We start from the raw sequence: 22388 nt of genomic DNA, 5'->3' as shown, positions 1-22388 counted from the left end.
GAGTTTCTGCTGAAAAATCAGCTGTTAACCTTATGGGGATTCCCTTGTGTGTTATTTGTTGCTTTTCCCTTGCTGCTTTTAATATGTCTTCTTTGTAGTTAATTTTTGACAGTTTGATTAATATGTGTCTTGGTGTGTTTCTCCTTGGATTTATCCCATATGGGACTCTCTGTGCTTCCTGGACTTGATTAACTATTTCCTTTCCCATATTAGGGAAGTTTTCAACTATAATCTCTTCAAATATTTTCTCAGTCCTTTCTTTTTCTCTTCTTCTTCTGGAACCCCTATAATTCAAATGTTGGTGCATTTAATGTTGTCCCAGAGGTCTCTGAGACTGTTCTCTGTTCTTTTTATTCTATTTGCTTTATTCGGCTCTGCAGTAGTTATTTCCACTTTTTTATCTTCCAGGTCACTTATCTGTTCTTCTGCCTCAGTTATTCTGCTATTGATCCCATCTAGAGTATTTTTTATTTCATTTATTGTGTTGTTCATCATTGCTTATTTCCCCTTTAGTTCTTTTAAGTCCTTGTTAAATGTTTCTTGCATTTTCTCTATTCTATTTCCAAGATTTTGGGTCATATTTACTATCATTATTCTGAATTCTTTTTCAGGTAGACTGCCTATTTCCTCTTCATTTGTTCGGTCTGGTGGGTTTTATCTTGCTCCTTCATCTGCTGTGTGATTTTCTGTCTTCTCATTTTGCTTATCTTACTGTGTTTGGGGTCTCCTTTTTGCAGGCTGCAGGTTCATAGTTCCTGTTGTGTTTGGTGTTTGTCCCCAGTGGCTAAAGTGGGTTCAGTGGGTTGTGTTGGCTTCCTGGTGGAGGGGACTAGTGCCTGTGTTCTGATGGATGAGCCTTGATCTTGTCTTTCTGGTGGGCAGGTCCACATCTGGGGGTGTGTTTTGGGGTGTCTGTGGACTTACTATGAGTTTAGGCAGCCTCTCTGCTAATGGGTGGGGTTGTGGTCCTGTCTCGCTAGTTGTTTGGCATAGGGTATACAGCACTGTAGCTTGCTGGTTGTTGAATGAAGCTGGGTGCTGGTGTTGAGATGGAGATCTCGGGGAGATTTTTGCCATTTGATATTATGTGGAGCTGGGAGGTCTCATGTGGACTAGTGTCCTGAAGTTGGCTCTCCCTCCTCAGAGGCACAGCACTGACTCCTGGCTGCAGCATCAAGAGCCTTTCATCCACATGGCTCAGAATAAAAGGGAGAAAAATAAAGAAAGAAAGAAAGAAAGAAAGAAAGAAAGAAAGAAAGAAAGGATGGAAGGAAGGAAGGAAGGAAGGAAGGAAGGAAGAAAGAAAGAAAGAAAGAAAGAAAGTAAGGTAAAATAAAATAAGGGCTTCCTTGGTAGCGCAGTGGTTGAGAGTCCACCTGCCGATGCAGGGGACATGGGTTCATGCCCCGGTCTGGGAAGATCCCACATGCCACGGAGCAGCTGGGCCCCTGAGCCATGGCTGCTGAGCCTGCGCATCCGGAGCCTGTGCTCTGCAACGGGAGAGGCCACAACAGTGAGAGGTGGGCATACCGCAAAAAAAAAAAAAACTTATTAAATTAAAAAATAATTATTAAGAAAAAAAATTTTTTAAAAAGTACCAAAACAACAACAACAACAAAACTACGGAACTAGAGAACCCTAGGACAATGGTGAAAGCAAAGCTATAGAGACAAAATCTTACAATAGCTCTGATGTACGACTGTAAAAATAAAAGGATGATGCCTTTACAGAATTTTTACTGCCCCTCCTGTTACACACCCAACTCAAAATTTAAATTGAGTTCAGGAAAGAGTGATATGAAGGTAGGATCAGGAAGAGAAGTATATCTGAGTGATCTAACAAATTTCCTTTATTCCCCAAATTCATGGCCAATTCTACTAAAGTTTTACATTCATCCGTGACCTAACACATACAATTAAAATAATGAGCCATACAACATACCTTGTCAAAAAAATTCTGTTAGTTCTAAAATTATTTGGATATTCTATCCTCATCACTGGAATCTTCAATTTTAGTCCTCTTTGTTTGGTGGAGAGAAGAAAGGTGACCAGAGGGGAGGAGAGTTCTTGGGACTTAAGAATTTAAGAAATGCTTGGATTTAATAATGAATTAAAACAACAAAACACCTATCATAAATCTTCTTCTTCAATACATCTTACCTGGCGGACCTGAATTTGTTGGAGAACACTCCAGGCTTAAAATATCTTCAATTATGGGCTCCTTATTATTTTTTTCTTTTCTTTTCTTCTTTTTAAAATATTCACCAGAAGGCTTTAACAAGGAAACTTCTTCTGCTCTTCTAATATCTAAAAAATAAAAAACATATAAAAAAGAAAGAAGACATGCAAAAAGTAAAAAGAAAATTCCTTCTAAGACTCAAGAGTCATGTTGGGCATCTGAAACCATTTCTCAGGAAATTCCTGACAGATAAATGGAACTAAATCGCATTCCTCTTGAAGAAATTGAAGGGGATAAGTGACTCCCAAAATGGGTGTGTGTGGGGGTCAGATAGTGGAGGGAGGTTCAGTCTAGGAAAATTTCTAATTTGTTTTTTAATATACTGTGAAAATATTTCAAACATATCTAATGTGAAGGGAATAGTATAGTGGCTCCTTCCTGTTATCGTCACTCTGCTTAAACTGCTCTCAGCATTTCGCTATGCTTGTGTCATCTATTGACTACGTTTTCCCCTCCTTCCTTGCTTCTTTCCTTCCTCCCTCCCTTCCTTCCTTTTCTGTTTTTAGGTTTTTAAGCAACAACAAAAGACCCCATCTTTTTTCTTTATGGACCAGCGGTCTTCAGAGCCTTTCTCTGCCCAACAGCTACTTTCATCCCCGAGGCAGACTTGGTAGGTGCCCTGCCCACCCCTTGGCCATCACCATTTCAGTGAGCTCTGACCCCCTTCCAATGGCAGCTAGGATGTGTCTCTCTACCCAAGGGCTTGCTCTGGATGCCAGAGTCCACACTGCTCAGATACAGATGCAACTGGCCACATGAGTTCAGTGAATTAACGCTCCCCAAGATCAGCCCTTGATGACTCAATGACTGATGAGAATGGTGTATTAACACCCCAGCTCCCTTGCCCCTTGGGTGGCACAGCCCCAAGACATGTCCACACTGCCTCCCAGAGGTCCCCAGTTGCCCAAAGTGTGACTTGATCAGTGATACTTGCTCATTAGTGGCCTTCTCTTCCCAGTCTCAGTTTCCCACTCCCAGCCAGTGTTTCCTGGCATCACCTTCCAAATAAATAATATTTGTACTTGAATTCTTATCTCAGGGCTGCTTCTGGAGCACTCAAACTAAGAAGATAGTCCCCATTTTCCTCCATTAATCAAATATACTTATAACTGCCATTTCCAATCAGAACTGATAACTTTATAAACACACTGCGCTGCTAGGATCCTAGGTAAAAGCCAAGGAATGTGGATGTTAGAGTTTCTGGGCAGCTTTCCTGGAAGTAAATGCACTGATTCCATAGGTCCTCCTACCTCTTAGTTCAAACACTGCTTGGTGCTGAGGCTGAGGCTGGCAACTGGGCTCGATTCCCTCCCTTTAACCAAGCCTGACTGTCAGGTTGCAACACACACCTGTGACCATTCCAAATGCATAATTTATACACAAAACCCGGAAATGAATCAAAATTTCCAGTGGAAGCTTTACAAACAAACAAAACAAAACAAAACTCCGATATCTCCAAGCCCAAGATTTGTGTCTTGTCTTTTCTTCGAGGGAAAAAATCATCCTATTGCTAAATTTGATTTAGTTTCAATTGGTCACACACAAAAAGTGATTATTAGGGAATTCCCTGGTGGTCCAGTGGTTAGGACTCGGCCCTTTCACTGCTGTGGACTGCGTTCAATCTCTGGTTGGGGAACTGAGATCCCACAAGCCATGTGGCATGGTCAAAAAGAAAAAAAACAAAGGGTTTATTAGAAATGCCAAGTTGAGTCCTTTAGAACTACCATGAAGGTGTAATCTGGAAAAGAAAAGAATGTATGAATGTTTCTGTTTATTTCAAAACTTCCAAGTTTTCGGCCTCAGCTACAATGTGTGCTTCCAGTCCACTGTGGTGTGTGAAATGTAGAATTTTATTTACTCATTTACTCTGTTTTCAAATTTTCTTTAGAATATTACTGAAAGCAAGGTGCCCTGTGCTTGTCATTTGCTCACCATGCAACAGGGACAATTCTGGAACTTATGTTTTGTAATGGAAGCTTCCATTCATTTGCTCAGTCAACAACCAGTTACTGGAGTTGAGGAAGATGGCGGAAGAATAAGACGCAGAGATCACCTTCCTCCCCACAGATACATCAGAAATACATCTACACATGGAACTGCTCCTATAGAACACCCACTGAACACTGGCAGAAGACCTCAGACCTCCCAAAAGGCAAGAAACTCCCCACTTACCTGGGTAGGGCAAAAGAAAAAACAGAGACAAAAGAATAGGGATGGGACCTGCACCAGTAGGAGGGAGCTGTGAAAAAGGAAAGGTTTCCACAAACTAGGAAGCCCCTTCATGGGCGGAGACTGCATGTGGCGAGGGGGGAAGCTTTGGGGCCACGGAGGAGAACGGAGCAATAGGGGTGCGGAGGACAAAATGGAGAGATTCCCGCATAGAGGGCCGGTGCCTACCAGCACTCACCAGCCTGAGAGGCTTGTCTGCTCACCCGCGGGGACATGCGGGGGCTGGGAGCTGAGTCTTGGGCTTCGGTCGAATCCCAGGGAGAGGACTGGGGTTGGCGGCGTGAACACAGCCTGAAGGGGATAGTGCACCACTGCTAGCAGGGAGGGAGTCCGGGAAAAAGTCTGGACCTGCCAAAGAGACAAGAGACTTTTTCTTGCCTCTTTGTTTCCTGGTGCGCGAAGAGAGGGGATTAACAGCGCCGCTTAAAGGAGCTCCAGATACGGGCGTAAACCGTGGCTAAGAGCGTGGACCCCAGAGACGGGCATGGGACGATAAGGCTCCTGCTGCTGCCACCAAGAAGCCTTGTGAACAAGCACAGGTCACTATCCACACCTCCCCTCCCAGAAGCCTGTGCAGCCTGCCACTGCCAGGGTCCCGTGATCCAGGGACAACTTCCCCGGGAGAATGCACAGCTCGCCTCAGGCTCGTGCAACATCATGCTGACCTCTGCTGCCGCAGGCTCGACCTGCGTCCGTACCCCTCCCTACTCCCGGCCTGAGTGAGCCAGAGCCCCCGAATCAGCTGCTCCTTTACCCCGTCCTCTCTGAGCGAAGAACAGACGCCCTCAGGTGACCTACACGCAGAGGCGGGGCCAAATCCAAAGCTGAACCCCGGAAGCTGTGTGAACAAAGAAGAGAAAGGGAAATCTCTGCCAGCAGCCTCAGGAGCAGAGGATTAAATCTCCAAAATCAACTTGATGTACCCTGCATCTGTGGAATACCTGAATAGAAAATGAATCATCCCAATTGAGGTGGACTTTGGGAGCAAGATATATTATTTTTTCCCCTTTTCCTCCTTTTGTGAGTGTGTATGTGTATGCTTCTGTGTGAGATTTTGTCTGTAAAACTTTACTTTCACCATTTGTCCTAGGGTTCTGTCTGTCCATTTTTTTTCACTTAAAAAATTTTTTTTGTTAATAATTATTTTTATTTTAATAACTTTATTTTATTTTATCTTACTTTTATTTTATCCTCGTTCTTTCTTTCTTCTTTTTCTCCTTTCTTTTATTTATTTATTTTTTTTTGCGGAACACGGGCCTCTCACTGTTGTGGCCTCTCCCGTTGTGGAGCACAGGCTCCGGACGTGCAGGCTCAGCGGCCATGGCTCATGAACCCAGCTGCTCTGTGGCATGTGGGATATTCCCGGACTGGGGCATGAACCTGTGTCCCCTGCATTGGCAGGTGGACTCTCAACCACTGTGCCACCAGGGAAGCACAGATTTTCTCCCTTTTATCCTGAGCCGTGTGGATGAAAGGCTCTTGGTGCCCCAGCCAGGCATCAGCGCTATGCCTCTGAGGTGGGAGAGCCAACTTCAGGACACTGGTCCACAAGAGACCTCCCAGCTCCACGAAATATCAAACAGTGAAAATCTCCCAGATATCTCCATCTCAACAACAAGACCCAGCTTCACTCAACGACCAGCAAGCAACAGTGTTGGACACCCTATGCCAAACAACTAGCAAGACAGGAACATAACTACATGCATTAGCAGAGAGGCTGCCTAAAATCATAATAAGGCCACAGACACCTCAAAACACACCCCCAGACGTGGACCTGCCCACTAGAAAGACAAAATCCAGCCTCATCCACCAGAAAACAGGCACTAGTCCCCTCCACCAGGAAGCCAACACAACACACTGAACCAACCTTAGCCACTGGGGACAGACATCAAAAACAACGGGAACTACGATCCTGCAGCCTGCAAAAAGGAGACCCCAAGCACGGTAAGATAAGCAAAATGAGAAGACGGAAAATCACACAGCAGATGAAGAAACAAGGTAAAAACCCATCAGACCGAACAAATGAAGAGGAAATAGGCAGTCTATCAGAAAAAGAATTCAGAATAATCATAGTAAAGATGATCCAAAATCTTGGAAATAGAATAGAGAAAATGCAAGAAACATTTAACAAGGATCTAGAAGAACTAAAGAGGAAATAATCAACGATGAACAACACAATAAATGAAATGAAAAATACTCTAGAAGGGATCCATAGCAGAATAACTGAGGCAGAAGAACGGATAAGTGACCTGGAAGATAAAATAGTGGAAATACCTACTTCTGAGCAGAATAAAGAAAAAATAATGGAAGAACTGAGGACAGTCTCAGAGACCTCTGAGACAACATTAAACGCACCAACATTCGAATTATAGGGTTCCCAGAAGAAGAGAAAAAGAGAGGGACTGAGAAAATATTTGAAGAGATTATGGTTGAAAACTTCCCTAATAAGGGAAAGGAAATAGTTAATCAAGTCCAGGAAGCACAGAGAGTCCCATACAGGATAAATCCAAGGAGAAACACACCAAGACACATATTAATCAAACTATCAAAAATTAACTACAAAGAAAATATATTAAAAGCAGCAAGGGAATAACAACAAATAACACACAAGGGAATCCCCATAAGGTTGACAGCTGATCTTTTGCAGAAACTCTGCAAGCCAGGAGGGAGTGACAGAGCATATTTAAAGTGATGATGGAGAAAAAACTACAACCAAGATTACTCTATCCAGCAAGGATCTCATTCAGATTTGATGGAGCAATTAAAATTTTTACAGAGAAGCAAAAGCTGAGAGAGTTCAGCACCACCAAACCAGCTTTACAATAAATGCTAAAGGAACTTCTCCAGGCAAGAAACACAAGAGAAGGAAAAGACCTACAATAACAAACCCAAAACAATTAAGAAAATGGGAACAGGAACCAACATATCAATAATTACCTTAAATGTAAATGGATTAAATGTTCCCACCAAAAGACACAGACTGGCTGAATGGATACAAGAACAAGACCCATATATATGCTGTCTACAAAAGACCCACTTCAGACCTAGGGACACATACAGACTGAAAGTGAGGGGATGGAAAAAGATATTCCATGCAAATGGAAATCAAAAGAAAGCTGGAGTAGCAATTCTCATATCAGACAAAATAGACTTTAAAATAAAGACTATTACAAGAGACAAAGAACGGCAGTACATAATGATCAAGGGATCGATCCACGAAGAAGATATAACAATTGTAAATATTTATGCACCCAATATAGGAGCACCTAAATACATAAGGAAAATGCTAACAGCCATAAAAGGGGAAATTGACAGTAACACGATCATAGTAGGGGACTTTAACACCCCAATTTCACCAACGGACATATCATCCAAAATGAAAATAAATAAGGAAACACAAGCTTTAAATGATACATTAAACCAGATGGACTTCATTGATATTTATAGGACATTCCATCCCAAAACAGCAGAATAGACATTTTTCTCAAGTGCTCATGGAATATTCTCCAGGATAGATCATATCTTGGGTCACAAATCAAGCCTTGGTAAATTTGAGAAAATTGAAATTGTATGAAGTATCTTTTCTGACCACAATGCTATGAAACTAGGTATCAATTACAGGAAAATATCTGTAAAAAATACAAACACATGGAGGCTAAACAATACACTACTTAATAACGAAGTGATCACAGAAGAAATCCAAGAGGAAATCAAAAAATACCTAGAAATAAATGACAATGGAGACACGGACCCAAAACCTATGGATGCAGCAAAAGCAGTTCTAAGAGGGAAGTTTATAGCAATACAATCCTACCTTAAGAAACAGGAAACATCTCAAATAAACAACCCAACCTTGCACCTAAAGAAATTAGAGAAAGAAGAACAAACAAAACCCCAAGGTTAGCAGAAGGAAAGAAATCATAAAGATCAGATCAGAAATAAATGAAAAAGAAATGAAGGAAATGACAGCAAAGATCAATAAAACTAAAAGCTTGTTCTTTGAGAAGATAACGAAAATTGATAAACCATTAGCCAGACTCATCAAGAAAAAAAGGGAGAAGACTCAAATCAATAGAATTAGAAATGAAAAAGGAGAACTAACAACTGTCACTGCAGAAATACAAAAGATCATGAAACATTACTACAATCAACTATATGCCAATAAAATGGACAACCTGGAAGAAGTGGACAAATTCTTAGAAAAGCACAACCTTCCAAGACTGAATCAGGAAGAAATAGAAAGTATAAACAGACCAATCACAAGACTGAAATTGAAACTGTGATTAAAAATCTTCCAACAAACAAAAGCCCAGGACCAGATGGCTTCACAGGCGAATTCTACGAAACATTTAGAAGAGAGCTAACACCTATCCTTCTCAAACTCTTACAAAATATAGCAGAGGGAGGAATACTGCCAAAGTCATTCTACGAGGCCACCATCACCCTGATACCGAAACCAGACAAAGATGTCACAAAGAAAGAAAACTACAGGCCAATATCACTGATGAACATAGATGCAAAAATCCTCAACAAAATACCAGTAAACAGAATCCAACAGCACATTAAAAGGATCATAGACCATAATCAAGTGGGGTTTATTCCAGGAATGCAAGGATTCTTCAATATACGCAAATCAATCAATGTGATAAACCATATTAACAAATTGAAAGAGAAAAACCATATGATCATCTCAAAAGATGCAGAGAAAGCTTTCAACAAAATTCAACATCCATTTATGATAAAAACCCTGTAGAAAGTAGGCATAGTGGGAACTTTCCTCAACATAATAAAGGCCATATATAACAAACCCACAGCCAACATTGTCCTCAATGGTGAAAAACTGAAAGCATTTCCACTAAGATCAGGAACAAGACAAGGCTGCCCACTCTCACCACTCTTATTCAACATAGTTTTGGAAGTTTTAGCCACAGCAATCAGAGAAGAAAAAGAAATAAAAGGAATCCAAATCGGAAAAGAAGTAAAGCTGTCACTGTTTGCAAATGACATGATACTCTACTTAGAGAATCCTAAAGCTGCTACCAGAAAACTACTAGAGCTAATCAATGAATTGGTAAAGTAGCAGGATACAAAATTAATGCACAGAAATCTCTGGCATTCTTATACACTAATGATGAAAAATCTGAAAGTGAAATCAAGAAAACACTCCCATTTACCATTGCAACAAAAAGAATAAAATATCTAGGAATAAGCCAATCTAAGGAGACAAGAGACCTGTATGCAGAAAATTGTAAGACACTGATGAAAGAAATTAAAGATGATACAAATAGATGGAGGGATATATCATGTTCTTGGATTGGAAAAAATCAACATTGTGAAAATGACTCAATTCCCAAAGCAATCTACAGATTCAAGCAATCCTTATCAAACTATCACTGACATTTTTCACAGAACTAGAACAAAAAATTTCACAATTTGTATGGAAACACAAAAGACCCCAAATAACCAAAGCAATCTTGAGAACGAAAAATGGAGCTGGAGGAATCAGGTTTCCTGACTTCAGACTATACTACAAAGCTACAGTAATGAAGACAGTATGGAACTGGCACAAAAACAGAAATATAGATCAATGGAACAGGATAGAAAGCCCAGAGTAAACCCATTCACATATGGTCACCTTATCTTTGATAAAGGAGGCAAGAATATACAGTGGAGAAAAGACAGCCTCCTCAATAAGTGGTGCTGGGAAAACTGGACAGATACATGTAATAGTATGAAATTAGAAGACTCCTTAACACCATACACAAAAATAAGCTCAAAATGGATTAAAGACCTAAATGAAACTATGAAACTCTTAGAGGAAAACATGGGCAGAATGCTCTATGACATAAGTCACAGCAAGATCCTTTTTGACCCACCTCCTAGAGCAATGGAAATAAAAACAAAAATAAACAAATGGGACCTAATGAAACTTCAATGCTTTTGCACAGCAAAGGAAACCATAAACAAGACCAAAAGACAACCCTCAGAATGGGAGAAAATATTTGCAAATGAAGCAACTGACAAAGGATTAATCTCCAAAATTTACAAGCAGCTCATGCAGATCAATAAGAAAAAAACAAACAACCCAATCCAAAAATGGGCAGAAGACCTAAATAGACATTTCTCCAAAGAAGATATAGAGACTGCACACAAACACATGAAAGAATGGTCAACATCATTAATCATTAGAGAAATGCAAATCAAAACTACAATGAGATATCTTCTCACACCGGTTCGAATGGCCATCGTCAAAAGATCTAGAAACAATCAATGTTGGAGAGGGTGTGGAGAAAAGGGAACACTCTTGCACTGTTGGTGGGAATATAAATTGGTACAGCCACTGTGGAGAACAGTATGGAGGTTCCTTAAAAACCTACAAATAGAACTTCCATATGACCCAGCAATCCCACTACTGGGCATACACCCTGAGAAAACCATAATTCAAAAAGAGTCATGTAGCAAAATGTTCATTGCAGCTCTATTTACAATAGCCAGGACATGGAAGCAACCTAAGTGTCCATCAACAGATGAATGGATAAAGAAGATGTGGCACATATATACAATGGAATATTACTCAGCCATGAAGAAAAACGAAATTGAGTTATTTGTAGTGAGGTGGATGGAGCTAGAGTGTCATACAGCATGAAATAAGTCAGAAAGAGAAAAACAAATACTGTATGCTAACACATTTACATGGAATATAAGGGAAAAAAAAAGAAAAAGGAAAGGTCATGAAGTACCTAGTGGTAAGACGGGAATAAAGACACAGACCTACTAGAGAATGGACTTGAGGATATGGGGAGGGGGAAGGGTAAGCTGTGACAAAATAAGAAAGTGGCATGGACATATATACACTATCAAACGTAAAATAGATAGCTAGTGGGAAGCAGCCACATAGCACAGGGAGATCAGCTAGGTGGTTTGTGACCACCTAGAGAGGTGGGATATGGAGGGTGGGAGGGAGGGAGATGCAAGAGGGAAGAGATATGGGAACATATGTATATGTATAACTGATTCACTTTGTTATAAAGCAGAAACTAACACACCATTTTAAAGCAATCATACTCCAATAAAGGTGTTAAAAAACAAACAAACAAAAAAACAAACAAGCAGTTACTAAGCAGTTGATGTGTGCCAGGCATTCTCCTAGGTGTTAGGAACACAGACATGTTCAAGAAATGGTTCTGTTTTCACCTTATTTAATACTATACCAACCTGCCCTACCCAACACTGGCACTCTCAATCCTGTGTACACTATATACTTTTTCCTTTTTTTCTCCACTACCTATCTCCTTTTAACATCTTATTTTTTTACATGATTTATTTTCTGTCTCTGTATGCTACACCGTAAGCTCAAGGAGGGCAGAGATTTTGGTCTATTTTTTTGCTTAACCCATCCCTAGCACTCATCCTAGTGCCTGCCAAACCAATACGTATATATTTGTTGAAGGAATGAATGAGCAGTTTACAGTTTAATGGGGAGATAGATCACTCACTCACATACCGTATATACTGTGTTCAAATACTAAATCTTTGCCTTGGAACTCAAGAATATACCTACACACTTTCAAAAAATATAAAATAAGAACACCTTCCTGACCCAGGGTTTGCTCCTATTATGGAAGTCCCAGGAAGAAGAAATGGTTTGGACAGTGTTGTCTCTAATGGCTGTTAAAGTTTCTGATCCATAATTAAGTGTACTTTCCTGCTTAAAATAAACTCCACAAATGATGTTTGCGGACAGAGTTATTTACTGGAGCCAAATGTTAGGGAAGCAATTAAGACATTGCATCACCATTATTTCAAAAACAATAAAGACACATTGGCTCTATGGTGATAATAATTTAATGGAACTCTTTTTTTGTCTTAAATATAATGATGATTTCAGTATGGCTTAGAGAAATGAGTTTTGGGGGGGGAAATCTTAATGGGGTTGTCTCTTCTGTTTACAAATCTCTTTGAAATAGTTTTAAGCTTTGTGGAAGTGAATCTGATTTATTCCAATAATTTTCCGTTTGGTTTAACTTCACTTAAATGGCTAAAGTCTCCAGAACTGGGCTCAAAAAGTATGCTCCTAATAAGGCACATGTTCTGTAAAGCCAACTGCTTGTGGACAGAAGTGCACGTATTTTCCTGTCCTCCTCTGCTGAGAGTCCAGAGGGCGCAGGCGCCTGCGGAAACTCACTCAGGGCTCTGCAGATGTCGCTGACCGCTCTGAAGACCACGGCCGAGAAGCTGACTCGCAGTCGCACTGTCTTCACGTTGGGCAGGCGGAGGCGAAGCATTTTATGCTGAGGGGTGAAGAGAAGCTTTGCATCTGCCTGGACCCCACATTTGTCCAGGGTCCAGTGCGTTTTCAGAAGCCAGCAGTGCTTTTGTTCCCACCAAAGGGCAAAGTCTGACCAGTCCTGGGCTATGTCTGCAAGAACGGAGAACACAGTGCAGTAAAGTGAGAGTGAGCACTCGCACCCCAGAGTCAAGTCCCTTGTGTGCAAAACTGAAGCCAACGCTCCCACCTCCTCTTACAACCCAAGGTTCCATCATTCTTGGCTTCTTGTCAAAGTCCCTAAGGCAGGGCAGGTAGAAGACAGACTGAACCTTACCTTCTTTATATTTAAATACTATGGAAGTAAGAGAGACATACAATTTTTGTTCCTGATGAAATACTAAAGTTATCTTCTCCCAAGTCCCTTGGTGCCATGGTCCTTTCTGGGAAGGCCAGGAGCATCACCTCTGTTTAATCAAGATTATTTCTCTAATAGAAGTGAATCTTTCCACAAGGGAATATCAACAGCTCCCAATCAAATTCCACGCAGAAGTACTGGGAAGCTGACATTTCACTCTTCTCAGGAATGTCCATCTCTTATTAGCTCCACCATATTCCCAATTTCCAAAGTGTTTACACTGAAATCAGAGCTGAATATTTTCTCTCTTAATGGTAGCATCAACATTGAATTCTTCCCCTTCTTCAATGCCCCTTGGTATCTAGGTTGAATCTTTCCCCTTTGCCAATGTTAGAGTCAATATTCAATCTTTTATTTTGCTAAATTAAGAGCCACCGATATTTTTATTTCCTTAAAAAATAGTTTCTCCCTCTTTCTTTCTATTTAAATTAGAAAATGTTTCTCTCAGTGTTATTAGAAGTATAAATGCTATAACTATTTTGGAAAGTCCTATTCAGGAATTTTTCTCTGAGCTATATACCCATTAGAAATGCGTGTACTATATAGACCAAAAGACAGGTACTATCTGTAAAAGCCCCCAAATGGAAACAATCCAAATATCTATCAACAGGTAAATGGATAAATTGTGGCATAGTCATACAATGGAATATTATACTGCAATGAGAATCAATGAACCCAAACTATATGCAATAGCATGGTTAAATCTCACAGACATAATGTGGCAGGAAAGAAAGCAGATGCCTAAGAGTATATTATCCTGTATAATTCCACTTATATACAGTTTACTGTACAGTTTACTCCTATGGAGTAAGAATTCAGGATAGTGGTTACCCTTGGTGGGGCAGTGGCTGGGAGGGGTTAGGTGTGGGACTTGGGTGGGGGAACAGGTAATGTTCTCTTTCTTGATCTGGGTGGTGGTTATATGACTTTGTGAAAATTCACTGAACTGTACACTTATAATAAGTGCACTTTTCTGTACGTATATGATACTCCAATGAAAGCTTCCTTAAAAATACTTTATCACTAGTGTAAATGATAAGCTAACATCTGTGGTCTTAAGTAGAAGACAAAAAATAAATAAAAAGAAAATAGAACATTATTAAATTCTAGGTACCTCATGTTGACTCGTGATGTGAAGACTCTGACCCTGAAGACTTCTTTCATTGTTTTAAACAGGGTAAGTAGCAAATGGTGGACAATGTTAAAAGACATATTGGCACCAGGCCGCCTGCATCTCGGAGCAATCAAGCATTAACAGAGAATCACACAATAATCTAAGGCCCCAGGTGTGGTCTAAAGTCACCATGGAAGGGGTCCTGTTCTTGTGCAAATAGGTTTTTACACCTACTGGGGAGCTTTCGTTTGCCACCAAAGACTCAAATTTTCACATTGGGGGTCAGGGGGTGGTTTGGGCTCCTTCAGGCATTTCTCTTCCTCTTGCAGGCAGGGACCATTACAAGATGGATGATCAAAAAAATTTAGATGGTCAGACAGTCCAGTTCAGCCATTTAGTGGTGATGCAACAGAGAGGGTTTCAAATGTAGAGAAACCATAAAGAAGCAGCAACTTACTGATCTGTTCCACTAACTTGAGCATCACTCCCCCAATGTGCAGGTCTCCAGACACTCTCAGTGTGATATCCTTCTGCTCCTCTTCACTTGGATGGTCAACTTGGATCACGAGCTCCCAAGAAGCAGACGCAAAGTCACTGGATGAGAGCATTGTGGCAAATGCAGGTGTCTTTGCGTAAAAAGGCAGATAGATCAGAAGGAGGGTGGGACTCGTCAAGCAGACCTTGCAGAGCAAAACATTTTTCCCCCATTTTAGCCCCCCTTCAAAAATGCCACAGGGTTCCTGATATTAAATTCAGCATCTTAACTTTAAAGAGAAAAAGTGTTATAAAATTATCTCAAGGCCTTCAAATTTATGTACTTCACTTTTCCACCCTCCCAGGTCCACCTGGCTATTTTCTGTGCCTGCCCAGTGCATCCATCCCTCTCTACTGACTCTTCTTGACCTTCTCTGAACTATTCTAGCAATAGGTAACAAATCATGGCAATCCTTGACACTTAAAAAAAATCAACTTTATTGAAGTATAATTTGTATACAATAAAATGCATTGAATTTAAATGTACACTTTGATGTATTTTGTTGTATGCAAATTATACCTCAGTAGAACTGATTTTAAAAAAGGAAATTAAAATCTTTATCTTGGTACTTCCCTGGTGGTGCAGTGGTTAAGACTCAGTGCTCCCAATGCAGGGGGCCAGGGTTCGATCCCTGGTCAGGGAACTAGATCTCACATGCAAGCCACAATGAGTTTGTATGCTACAACTAAGGAGCCAGCAAGCTGTAACTAAGGAGACCTTGAGCCACAACTAAGAAGCCTGCCTGCTACAACTAAGACCCAGCCCAACCAAATAAATAAATATTAAAAAAAATTTATCTCTAATGTATATACATATGTATTATTACATTCCTCCCATAAATACTGATGACATCTTCTGGTATGAAAATTCAAAAAATAAGAATAGAGCAAAACCGTTTCTTTTTTAGTCATATAGCGTAGTTTTATCTTAAGCACATAGAGATGCAGGTCATTAGTTATTGCCACATATTTGATTTACTTGAATAACTGTTTTATATCATATAGAGGTTGATAAACAAGTGCATCAATTAAGTTTTTGGACACACCTTTAGCAACAGATTTAAAACAGGAGTGACAGACATACAAACCCACTCTTCAAAGTACAGTTAGGGGTGAGAACTTCAAACCCATAGTGTTCTCCTCGTTGGAGGAACTATCATGAAAGAAGCTAAGCAGTATCAGAACTGAGTGTTGTGGGGGTAATAGGAACACTGGGATCCAAATTGGCAGAACTTAAAAATGTCAGCTCTCTCTTAAATAGAAAGCAAATGATACTACCTCTCTTGGCTATCTTAAGATTTAAAATAAAAATCAGTCATTTAAGTGATAACAAGTGTTTTTCATTTTTCCAGGTAAAGACAGCTTATGAAAAATCTATGTTTTCATAAGGCCTGTTTTTGAGAAACATCTGTGCATGCAAACGGCCCAGGAAAGGGCTTCTCTAATGGAAAGTGCACATGAACCCTGAGAACCTTATTAATAAGCAGATCCTATTCAGCAGGATCTTATTAACATGCAGGTTCTAGTCAGCAGGTCTGGGGTGGATGTGGAAACCCTGCATTCATAACAAGCTCCAGCTAATGCTGGTCTTCCTCTCACACCCTCAAATTGCAATAGCTACTTGAAAAATTAGCTCCAGGACTCATTTCCTCCCTTCAAACTAACTAGATCACTTATTAAGCCAGGACTATGGTGACCTCTGAGAAGGTCTGCAGAAAGTGGGCATAGAGGGAACGTACCTTAACATAATAAAGGCCATATATGATGAACCCACAGCTAAAATCATACCCAATGGTAAAAAGCTGAAAGTATTTCCCTCTAAGATCAGGAACAAGACAAGGATGCCCACTCTAGCCACTTTTATACAACATAGTATTGGAAGACCTAACCACATCAATCAGACAAGATAAAGAAATAAAAGGAAGCTAAATTGGAAAGGAAGCAATAAAACTGTCACTGTTTGCAGACGACATGATACTATACATAAAAAATCCTAAAGATGCCACCAGAAAACTACTAGAGCTCATCAATGAATTCAGTAATGTTGCAGACCACAAAATATATATATAGTAATCTGCTGCACTTCTATACACGAACAATGAATTATCAGAGAAATTAAGGAAACAATCATATTTACCACTACATCAAAAAGAATAAAATACCTAGTAATAAACCAACTTAAGGAGGTAAAAGATCTATACTTGGAAAACTATAAGACACTGAAGAAAGAAATTGAAGACAACACAAACAGATGGAAAGATATACCATATTCATGGATTAGAAGAATTAATATTGTTAAAATGACCATACTACCCAAGGCAATCTACAGAGTCAATGCAATCTCTATCAAAATAGCAACAGCATTTTTCACAGAACTAGAACAAATAATTTTAAAATTTGTATGGAAACATGAAAGACCCCGAATAGCCAAAATGATCTTGAAAAAGAAGAGAGCTGGAGGAATCATGCTCTCTGACTTCGGACTATACTACAAAGTTACAGTAATTGAAACAGTATGGGACTGGCACAAAAACAGACACATAGATCAATGGAATAGAACAGAGAGCCCAAAAATAAACCCACACACTTGTCAATTAATCCACAAGGGAGGCAAGAATATACAATGGAGAAAAAACAGTCTCTTCAATAAGTGGTGCTGGGAAAACTGGACAGCTACATGTAAAAGAATGAAATTAGAACACTCTCTAACAACATATACAAAAATAAACTCAAAATGGATTAAAGACCTAAATATAATCAGAAACCATAAAACTCCTAGAAGAAACCATAGGCAGAACACTCCTTGACTTGAATTGTAGCAATATTTTTTTTGATCTGTCTCCTAAAGCAAATGAAATAAAAGCAAAAATAAACAAATGGGACCTAATTAGACTTAAAAGTTTTTGTATAGCAAAGGAAACCATAAACAAAATGAAAAGACAACCTATGGAATGGGAGAAAATATTCGTAAAAGATGCGAAAGACAAGGGGTTAATTTCCAAAGTATACAAACAGCTTATACAGCTCAAGTAAAAAACAAAAGCAAAAACAACACAGCCCATTAAAAAAATGGGCAGAAGACCTAAATAGACATTTCTCCAAAGTAAACATATAGATGGCCAACAGGCACAGGAAAAGATGCTCTACATGTTAATCATCAGGAAAATGCAAATTAAAACCACAGTGAGATATTGCCTCATACCTGTCAGAATGGCTATTATCAAAAAGACTACATATAACAAATGTTTGCAAGGATGTGGAGAAAAGGGAACCCTCCTACACAGTTGGTGGGAATGTAAATTGGTGTAGCCACTGTGGAAAACAGTATGGCGGTTTCTCGAAAAACTAAAAATAGAACTACCACATGACGCAGCAATAACACTCCTGTGTATGTATCAGAAACAAAACAAAACAAAACAAAACAAAACAACTGAAAACACCAATTAGAAAAGATACATGCACTCCAATGTTCGTAGCAGTATTATTTACAATAGATATGGAAGCAACTTAAGTGTCCATCAACAGATGAGTGGACAAAGAAGATGTGGAATGGAATATTAGCCATAAAAAAATAATGAAATTTTGCCGTTTGCAACAGCATGGATGGACTTGGAAGGTATTATGCTGAGTGAAATAAGTCAGACAGAGAAATACAAATACTGTACAATATCACTTATATGTGGAATCTAAAAAAATAAAACAAACTAGTGAATATAACAAAAAGGAAACAGACTCACAGATATAGAGAACAAACTAGTGGTTACCAGTGGGGAGAGGAAAGGGGGGAGGGGCAAGACAGGGGTAGGAAATTGAGGTACAAACTATTATGTATAAAATAAATAAGCAGCCAAAACTAACACAACATTGTAAAGCAATTTTACTCCAATAAAAAAAATTTAAAAAAAATAAAATAAGCTACAAGGATATATTGTACAACTCTTAAAACTCTGAGCTAAACTCTCAGTACCTTCACTAAGCATTCCTACTAACATAAATATTTCCCAGTGAGGACACAATAAAGATAACTCTTTCATAGACAAACTCATAACATGCCATTGAAGTATTTGACTTTAAGATCCTTACAATTTCTAAAATGCTATGATTTGAGGTTTTGTTATTTAAAATGTTTTGTACATAAAGAAAATAACCTTACTTTTAAGGTGACCCTTACTGCTTGTTTCGTGAGCAATCAGACAGTGGGTTTTTTCTTTTCCTAACCTGGGCAATCAAAACACTTCTCATTTAGGCAATAAATGGTGATTCCCTTACAACGAAATTCTGGCTAAAATTAGGCAATCTGGTTTCCCCACATTCCTCTCCTATCTTTTCTGTGCCTTTTTGAGCGAACTTCTCACGTTCAGCAAGCTGTTACTTGTTGAGGAAAGCACATCTAAGTTAAAGACAAGAACAAGAAGCAAAGCGCACCACCAGACCTGCCTTCCTCTGGGGAAGCCCAGTTGCCCACTTCCTCGGGTCCTTTATAGAAAACTCAATCAAGAAAGACAGACAGACGCAGGCAGGCAGACAGAGAGAAAGATGGGGGGAAATAGACCCAACGCTTCCCCTGGAATATCAGAGAGTGAGTGGGTCCGAAGGCCTCTGGCCTGTCTTTTGCCAGCTCTGCAGGGTCCTGGGGCCCAGGGGAGTGTGGTGGGTGGGTAAAAACCTGCCCCCTACCCCCATAAAGGCCTCTGGCCTGTCTTTTGCCAGCTCTGCAGGGTCTTGGGGCCCAGGGGAGTCTGGTGGGTGGGCATAAACCTGCCACCTCCCCCCCCCCCCCGCGGCTGGACGGACAGTTTACTTTGCGCAGCCAGATACGCAAGGACGGAGAAGGTGGTCACAAGCCGAGGACGCGGTTTTTAATTCACCAGCCATTTAAGTGCAAGGGGCTGTAGAAAGGCAGGGGCGGGGGTCTCGGGAACCTTTGGCGCCCATCGCAGCCTCCCCTCCCAGCCTGGTCCCGGCCCCTCGCCACCCACCTCCTTTCCGGAGCCTGCGGCGTGCAGAGTTGCTGCCCCCTGGAGACCCGGCCAGAGGCCCCTGCGGCCGAGCCAGGGGCGCGTGGTGGGTGGCGGCAGCTGCTCCGCGAGGTTCGGCTGGCGAGGGCTGCGCGCGGACCTGCCACCTAGACAGGCACCCGCCCCCGCCGCCCAGTCTCCGCCCCGCGCGGCCCCCGGGGCAAGGCCGGCCAGCACAGCGGGCAGGCGGCTGCACGCCCAGCCCCTGCCTGCCAGGTCCCGCTGCCCGAGGAGGAGGCGCTCCGCAGACTTCACGGGCAAAGGGTGGTCGCCCGGCTACCGCGCGGCGAGAGGGCGGGGAGAACCCGGCGGAGGCTCAGCCCAGTGCCCCTCTTGCGACCTCTCATCCTGCCCACCCTCCCTTAGACCGCCTCCAGTTTCCCGGTTCCCCGAGGCCCGCCCAGTACTAGCCCGGTGATTAAGGTCCTGCTACTTCCCCGCCCTCAGGGTGTACCAGTCACTCACACCCCGGGGTGCGTCCACGCGCCAGGAGCCCCGGCTTCAGGCGGGAACAACCGCCTCCCCTCTAGAGAGCCTGGAGGAACTGTGGTCGCCAGGTGGAAGAAACAAAAGCGGTTCATCTCTGAGTAAGAGGGTGGTGTAAACCCCTGAGAAGGGTGAGGCACCCCAAACATGCACGATGGAAGACCCTGGGGGAACCCAAGGCCCCGCCCCTCGCGGAAGTCTGGGTGGCTCACCTCACATTCACCACCCAGCGCTCCGCTCACCCTCCTGTGGGATTCATCCGAAGAGAGCAGGAAGGGTGGGTGACCTTGGGGAAGTTACACAACCTCTCCAAGCCCCCTTCGCCCAAATTACACACTTTTGTTGAGTGTTTACTATGCACCAGGTCTGGGGTTGAGCTTTGAGGATACAGTCAGTGGTTATAAAATAGACAGGAAATTATAGTTTTCTCATCTGTAAAATGGGTTAAGGGATGGAATTCCCACCACCAGAACTGCATTCAGTCCATGGAGGGGTTTTATGCAGTATAATAGTCTTTAGCGATTTTTGTCAAGTACATAAAGCTTTTGATAACTTAAATATTAATTTAAGATGTTGTAAAATTTAGAAATGGAATCTTTGTTTTGCTTGGACATTACCATATTCAGCCATTATTATGTTTTGAAAGTACTTTACCTTTAATTTGAAAAGGTCAGTTGAACAACCGTCAGCAAATATGGGATTTTATAATTAAAATGTTTAAAAAATTTGAAACTGAATTTCCTAATTTGGTAGAGTTTGTCAACTATAGGAAGGTGGTCAGCTGTCTTCTGATCTGACTTCCCCACATGCCTAATACCGACTGAGCAAATATGCACTTATTTGGGGCAGAAAGTGTCTAAGACTTGCTTTCTGGAGACTGTGCATGGTTGATTAGACCATAGACTGTCTTCAGGATCTTGGATATGATCAGGAAGCAGTAACGGCTTTCTTTACGCCAAATTAGTTTTCCATTTTAGTTGAAAATATCTGGATTGCACTAAAGAATTTAACTGGTTTTAAGCTTTCTGCTTGGCCTAAATTCTTTTTTAAGCCTTTTAATGGAAATATTATATATTTATATGCAAGAACACAAATCATAAATATACAGCTGGTGAATTTCACATACTGAACACACCTGTGTTGTAATGAAATTCCGATCAAGAAACAGGACATTGCCAGTCCCCAGAAGCCCCCTAATCCCACCTTTTAGTTACTACCACCCCTCACCAAGAGTAACCATTATCCTGACTTCTAATCCTCAGATGGGTTTTGCTGATGTTTGTACCATACATAAATGGAGTTGGATGATGTATGCTATTTTGTGTCTGGTTTCTTTTGTTCAGCATTATATTTTTTAGTTTCATCCATATTGAATGTCCTAGGCTTTTTTTTTACTACCTAGTTATTATTGTGATGCAGGTCCAACTCATCCCCTAAGGTTCTAGTTTAGAAGTGTATTAAAAAGTATATTCTGGACTTCAAAATTTCATACATATATAAACAAGCAATACTCACCGTAATCCCTCTTAAAAAACAAGCAGAATCAACATTTTGAGTCTATTATTTAATCCATACATACTCATCAAGCAATGAATAAGCTTATTTATTCATTCAGCCACTGTATAACTGTGAGCTAGACACCAAAACAAGTGCTGAGAATGCTCAGATTAGGCACAGACTTTATCTTCGTATCATAATATGATACGAAGGAATACAGAGGAGGGATGTGTACCTCTCCCAGGTGTGTACCTCTCCCAGTTGTGTGGTGTGGTGGGGAGTATGAGAAAAGGCTTCAGAGAGGAGATGGGTTTTGAGATGGAATTGGAAGATTTAGTTGCCTACAATAAACTGTAGTCTCTAGAAAAATGTTTTAAGGTATTTTTTAGTTAGCAGATAGTTATTGTACTTCAAGAGATGTATTTCCTGATCTTAAAAATTTCCATGTTCATGGTGCAAATAGTGAAACAATAACTATTATCAGATACTTATATATGGCAAAGCTGGCCTGAGAATCATTACCCTCAATAGGTAAGTTAGTCATGTTTGCATTATCGTGTGGGATATGAGTGTGTAACAGAAAAGAAC

General features: G+C 40.8%; 1 protein-coding gene across 3 annotated transcripts in view; it reads right to left on the bottom strand.

The window, feature by feature from the left end:
- Positions 1–20117, bottom strand: part of FERMT1 (FERM domain containing kindlin 1) — a 62869-nt gene extending 42752 nt beyond the window's left edge. Inside the window, exons 1-4 of one of the 3 annotated variants that reach the window (XM_019941443.3) lie at positions 19779–20116; positions 14723–14891; positions 12653–12886; positions 2160–2306 (exon numbers count right to left, since the gene is read on the bottom strand). In XM_019941443.3, coding sequence (XP_019797002.1) covers positions 2160–2306; positions 12653–12886; positions 14723–14873 — 532 coding nt within the window. In that variant the 5' untranslated portion in view covers positions 14874–14891; positions 19779–20116. Of the gene's footprint in view, positions 1–1941; positions 2072–2159; positions 2307–12652; positions 12887–14722; positions 14892–19778 lie in introns of those variants that run through there. The other 2 variants (XM_019941444.3, XM_073792686.1) reach the window with 2 other exon arrangements.
- Positions 20118–22388: the final 2271 nt, after the last annotated feature.

The sequence above is a fragment of the Tursiops truncatus genome, chromosome 15 (assembly GCF_011762595.2).
Source record: "Tursiops truncatus isolate mTurTru1 chromosome 15, mTurTru1.mat.Y, whole genome shotgun sequence".
Taxonomy (NCBI): domain Eukaryota; kingdom Metazoa; phylum Chordata; class Mammalia; order Artiodactyla; family Delphinidae; genus Tursiops; species Tursiops truncatus.
Note: the sequence above shows the minus strand (reverse complement) of the source record. Positions and strands in the feature narration are given on the sequence as shown.